The 6563-nt window shown below is 33.5% G+C and overlaps 1 protein-coding gene across 1 annotated transcript; it reads right to left on the bottom strand.

The window, feature by feature from the left end:
- Window positions 1-405: 405 nt before the first annotated feature.
- On the bottom strand, window positions 406-5410 carry LOC123551343 (small conductance calcium-activated potassium channel protein 2-like). Its single transcript, XM_045340203.2, has 2 exons — window positions 5219-5410; window positions 406-3437 (listed from the first exon to the last, which is right to left on the bottom strand). The coding sequence occupies exon 2, from the start codon at window positions 2606-2608 to the stop codon at window positions 1211-1213; it is 1398 nt and encodes a 465-aa protein (XP_045196138.2). The 5' UTR covers window positions 2609-3437; window positions 5219-5410; the 3' UTR covers window positions 406-1210.
- Window positions 5411-6563: the final 1153 nt, after the last annotated feature.

Genomic DNA, 6563 nt, shown 5'->3' with positions numbered 1-6563 from the left:
TTACATGTTTTATGTACGCCATGTCCTGTTTTTATTTCATTGTGGAGATATACCTGACATTTTGGTAGCATTTTCAAGCAAATTTTATCATTCTCAGTGTTTAAAGAAAAGTCTGTTTGTGTAAAATGTGAACGGTATTAGATACAAGGGTTCATACCCATATTTTAGCTATCAGTTTAGAAGATTTTCGATAGTGTCAGACAAAAACACCCCTCTTAGAAAATACTTTTATGGTTTATAGGTCATTCAAGAACAAACGGCTTGTAATCTCTTTTTTAAATGGGCCTGGCTCTGTGTTACAGCTATCAAAAAAATATAATTCTATATAGAACATATAACAAATTTATTTTTTACAGTATAACTTATAATTTAACGCCGGAATAAAATATCATACCAAGGCAGAGGCTTGCATCATGCCATTTATTCCAAGCGTTCAATACAGTATATTTTCAATATCCTTCTACATTACTTTCATAAAAGATGCAACAGTACGGAAAGAAACGCTTCGTGGAACTTAACATTTAGAAAAGACTGAATAATTCAGCAAATAACATATCCAAAACATTATATCAAACAACTTGTTTTTATGAAGACATTGTTTTTCATACGCTTAAATGGGCTTGTACTTGTTTCACAAACAAAAAGGTTAAAATGTGCATAAACAAATGAACAGTACACACACAATAGTAAAGTAAATGAAATCCGGGCAAAAATAACATGCAATTGTTAGAACTGTTAAATTAACAGACAAATTAAAGTTGTATAATTTTCTAAGGACTAGTTCCTTCAAATACTGAAATTATATGTAGATTTTATAATCATGTAAATGTAAAACCACAGGGATTCAGTGCATCTTATGTAGTGTTCGTGTAGAATAGATATCTAAAGTTGTAGTCGTGCATTTAGATGCACGTAAATAGGACATTTTTATACACTTTGGTATATATTAAGTATGAACTGTAATACTGTTAATTTTGTTTTGCTAAAAACTGTTTCTTTTAGTTTGAAAATGATATTTTCGTGTTCATGAAGAAATGTGAAAGACTATAACAAGAATATTTACGAACGAATTGAAATAAGACAAAGTAGAAATTGACCATAGTGGTTTAAGAGGTGATTTAAAACTGGCCGTAGTGATCTTTCTCGCAGTGAAGCACTCTGCTTTATCAGCCAAACTATTATCTTATGTATTATGCTCAAGGGTACTTATTTATTCATCTTTGGCTCGATATAATGCTCTTTTAATTGCAACGACCTGATCCAAAATTAAAGAAAGCTTTCCCTCAACACTAACCATCTTTTCCTCCAGCAATGTCTGTCTACACTTCATCACATAAATTGCGCTTGTAATTTCATTTTGCGACTTTCCAACTTCCACAAGTGTCACAGAATTATCCATCAGCCGTCTCTGAGCAGCCCTAATCTCCCTTATGTTATATACTGCCCGTAATAATTTTCGGTGGTGTGAAACTATTTTTGAACTTCTTTCTTTTGATTTTTTATACTTATAAACAAACCATCCGGCACGCATCACATTTGCAGCATTGTGTTTTAGGCGCTTGTCTAAATCGGCATCTATAACAAAGTCATGGACATACTTTTCCGATCTGGATAGTTCTAGTCGTCTCGCTAAAACGGCGACAACTAGGGCAGTACACCCCGCCCCCATCATACCCGTCAAAACGGCAATGCCACGCCCACAATATGACGTAGGCACAATGTCTCCATAACCAACAGAGAGAAAGGTTACAGCAATAAGCCACATGCAGTTGAGGAAACTAGCATGTACATCGTCTTTGTAGCCATCTTCGCCATACATTTCACAAAGACGTAGAGCCCAACTTGAAGTCAAAAATGAAGCGAACATGATTATTGTCAAAACATATTCAGGGTAAAGAGTCATAAGCGATTTAAATATAAACCGGAAGTTAAAGTGTATGCGATTTAATGCCCCTAATCCCTGTGAGGAAGCGTCTTGGTATAAACGACTATGTAACATAATAGCCCGACAAATGAGGTAAAACCGTAAAAACATCGGAAGTGACAAAATGACGTCGAGAGGAACCGTCATTTTTCGCGCGTTTTGTCCGTCTGCAACAGTAGCTTCCCACGTGATTGTAAACGCACCCGGAATTGGGTGAATACTACAGACAATGAATTCTGCTATAATTTTGATAATCCTTCTCGCAGACATAGCTAGTCTTAAATCATCAACACCATTGCCCACCGCAAAAATCTGTATATCATTGTAGTGATACAAACCTATAAATATCAGTAAAGCCACAGTCAGCGCTGTTATACACATTTTTAATAGGTAAGATACAATCGTGTTTCTGCCGATGATGAAAGCCGAAGTCAATTCTGTTTCCACAATCATAAAAGCCACGCCAAGAACTGCCAAACAGAGCGACACGTCACAATGTCGTTTGCGCTTTTGAAACAGCTCCTTACGCTTGGCCAACATCTTTCCGACGGTTTCGAACCGAAAAGGTCTGGAATTGCCAACAATGTCTCCATTTTGCGGCGATGTGAAGTCGTCGGAATACAGTTTATTTCTTCCGTTCATCCCGACAAGAGGTATTTCAGGGTTTTCGATGATTGTTGACATTGTAAGCAATAATTTTTATAGCACAACTGTTTTAACACCACTGTTACCTATACCTACACGTATGAATCACAAAATAAGTGATGTCCACTAGTTGTTTTCGACCCACAATTCCATAGTATGTTACTTGTTTATCTCATATCCTCCTATATGTAATCTACACGCGACAATTTCTATTAATTCGATTTTCCGTTATTACTCTCTGTATCATACGATTTCTAAATTACGTTATTTCTATATTTCTTTACATACAATTTTTGCTGACTGACAATAATTTCCTGGAAGAAACAATGGTCCTTTGATATATCCAGCTTATTGAATACTGCCACTACATATCCGAGAAGAATGAAGCGTCATTGAATTACTGGGGTAACCTCAAAGGAGTAGCTTTTTTTCCTTTGCAATTTCCATATACGTATAATCAACGTAGAGTTTCACGCTTTTCGTAGGAAACCATTATATCGCTCCAATAATGAGCTGAAATTATCAATTATCCCCGCACTAGAGGGAAAAATCCGATCGTACCAAGCGTTATGTTGAACTATAACTTTTTCTGCTTCGAACGTTTCATTATATTTCGATGTTACGCACCATTGTCTTAGAGAAAGAATACAAAAGAAATTAATTGAATTTCAAACTGTTCAAATGCTTCACTTTCTAACTTGTAATAATAACTACTGGCGTCCCCTGGGAGGAACAGTGTTGATTACAGGAAGTTTGTTGACGGAATGTTTCTCTTCTAAAAATTAATCAGACAGAAACGCACATGCGTCCTAGTTCCAGCAGCTTCTTTATCATTCTTTAATTGCTTCATATCTGTTGCCCAGACAACCTGAAATGTATCAAAATTTAATATGAAAACTGAGAAGAGAAGCAGGCTAATTTTTCCTTTCCAAAAAATCCTCAAAAAAATTAATACATGTATTAGCTTTATTTTATTCTTAATTTTACAATTAAAAAATAGTTCCGTCATGTTGAAGGTATTGCGAACTACTTTATTTGCAAGCAAATGTTATATAACATTGGATGAAATTAGCATTTAACAAAATAATGTTCAAGATCTCTAATTTGAAACGTTGTGGTCAGAAAGAAAAATAGTCAAAATAAGGATTGTTTTACTTTATTTTGATTTCTTTTCTAGTTTTCATGTCACGGAAAAGGTATCAAAGCAATTATAGCTATAATCCAAATTTCTTAGGAATGAATTTTAGCAAACGCTACCAAAATTTTCTTTAAAGATATCCAATGGTTATATTCCAGTAAAATATTTGATATCTAAATATTTACTTGAAATGTTAGAAAATCCTCATCAAATATATTAACGTTATCAATTTAAAAATATGTAGATCGATTGTGAATGAATGGCTATATTCATAATTAAATGTCATTAAGTAACAGACGATTGTTTACAAAACTTCCATCCAGTGGTAGATTACATCCATGCTTTGTTCAGTCATGCATGTAATGATGTAAACAGTGTGTACTATTTTTACCTAATGCATAGTACTGATTTAAAGGTACACTAGACCAAAATTTTATATTTGAAAACATGAACAAATGATACATACAGTTTATATATTAATCATAAAATTAACACGTCTGATAGCAGAAAAAATAAAAAGATATTTTTTTTCAAGATAAACACAGATACTTTTTCTGGCCTAAATGTTTAAATTATTTGCTGTACAATTGATTTGAGAATAATCTAGACAATAATGTGCATCAATATTTAACCACACTGCATCAAGTTTCATACTTCAGTTACAGTAGTCTGGTTTATAAATGTCAACAAAGAAAATTTCGCACAGGCTTACACGTATTTTCAATTTAAACAGACTGCTGAAAGAAAAAAACTTCAGATTTGTACAAACTTAACAGGTGAACCAGAAATTAAAAATTAAACATTTCACATATTTGCATGAACTGTAATGTTGTGAGATTTCTTATAATTTTATATCTTAATTCTTATTTGTATTATATGTATATTACAAATCGAGGACTTAGAGCGGAACTGGTCTATCAGCACCTGTTTCTATATACAAATAAATCCGTTTCGCTCTAAGCCCTCGAAATGCCGATTGCAGAATATGTGGTAGCTTGTTGTCAAATCGTTTGGTGAATTTTTATTCGGCACGTGACTCTGCTTGCCAGATACATCGTTTACTTTAAAACAGCATACTTACACTTTTGTAGTGAAATTAATATTCAAAAACAAAATATTTTCGTAATGTTTAAAATGTTTTGTAACCCGTCTGATATGTTATTCCTCAGATATGACATAAATTTCTATTATAAAATCTGTTTATTTTTTCCCTATAAAAATGAATATCCCACCTGTATACTTCCCATTTCTTGTTTTAACAAAGCCAAATTTGTATCACCAAAAAGCCTTCTTGAGTGTGTTTTATTATGTTCTATTCTGATCTTTGTCCAAAACTTGTATCCTTTTACCAAACTAACTATTTTTTATATTCTATTCTGATCTTTGTCGAGGATTTGTATCCTTTAGCCAAAATTTTATTGTTTTAATACAGTGCTTAACCACTGATATCTTCCAGTAAAAGCAATGTTGCATTCTGTGAAAAACAAATTATATTTTCGCGACATATGTACCTTAGATTACAACTAATAATATTCCATTCATTCGCTGTTTCAGAGTAAATGGTGTACTAAATATTTATCATTATCTAGTCGTTTATTTATTACCTAGATAGAGTAATTGTTAAACAAGTTCCCGATGTTATACATTTTCATTGACTATGGATACTCAGGTGATAACAGAGCCGGCTTTATAAAGCTTTCCAGCGCCAATATTGAGGATTCCAATCGATTCGCCAATGCGTTACTTATGCGACACAAATATTATCTACGCTTTATGACTCTCGGCTCGTATAACCACAATAGCGCAGGCGGATTCATTTGCTAAATAGTTTCATAACGATCTATTTTCTCGACGCCTGGGAATTCACAGACCTTATATGAGGAGGTAGTTTAATTAGTTAGATTTTCCCAGAATATTTACAACTATATTACTGTTACATTGCTGTTATATAACTGCGCTTAGGGCATTCAATTACGCAAAAATCAATTCATGCTGACATTTATCCAACAAATTTGTTTCTAAATTCATTTATATACCCGGTAATTGCATTTGCAATGGTGTATAGACATATGCAGTCTATTAAAAATTTAAATTGCCATTTTATTACTATTACCTAACCAAATATCTGATAAATATGCAAATTGATACATGTGTCATAAAGAACACCTTTAATTTATTTTTTTCCCTTTGTGGCCAACTTCATCTTTTATGAAATCACTTTATTTTAAGAGGAAGTATTTTAAAAAAAAGGCTACAGACATAATTTAAATGCAAAATCAAGATGACAAGTCTATCGCAAATAAGTTCCGGAATTGATTGATACTCTCATTATGCTTCGGAAACAAGTGTTTATGAGACATCTGCTACATGTGGTATTTTAACGTTTCTAGCCATGTATGTTATGGTGGGCTCGATAAGTGAGGACCTGGCTTGGACAGGTATACTACTTTGTCGAATCAATATTTCAACCGATATCACCCGATATTAATGAGTCGCACCATGAAAAAACCAACAGAGTGCATTTGCGACCAGCATGGATCTAGACCAGCATGCGCATCTGCGCAGTTTGGTCAGGATCCATACTGTCCGCTAAAGGTTTCTCTACTTGCAATAGGTTTGGAAAGCGAACAGTAAGGATCCTAACAAGAGCAGGCTGTCTGGATCCATGCTGGTCGCAAATGCACTATGTTGGTTTTCTCATAGTACGCTTCAATTTTATTTCCATATACGCCTTTACTAAATGAAAATATAGCGTATAAAAGTATAAAATCAGTAACTAATAACGGATGGTCGTTATTTCTACAAAACAATAGAACATTATTTTTCAATAGATGCAATGCTATGAGTACTATATTT

The sequence above is a fragment of the Mercenaria mercenaria genome, chromosome 4 (assembly GCF_021730395.1).
Source record: "Mercenaria mercenaria strain notata chromosome 4, MADL_Memer_1, whole genome shotgun sequence".
Taxonomy (NCBI): Eukaryota; Metazoa; Mollusca; class Bivalvia; order Venerida; family Veneridae; genus Mercenaria; species Mercenaria mercenaria.
This window is presented reverse-complemented; position numbering and strand designations above follow the sequence as displayed.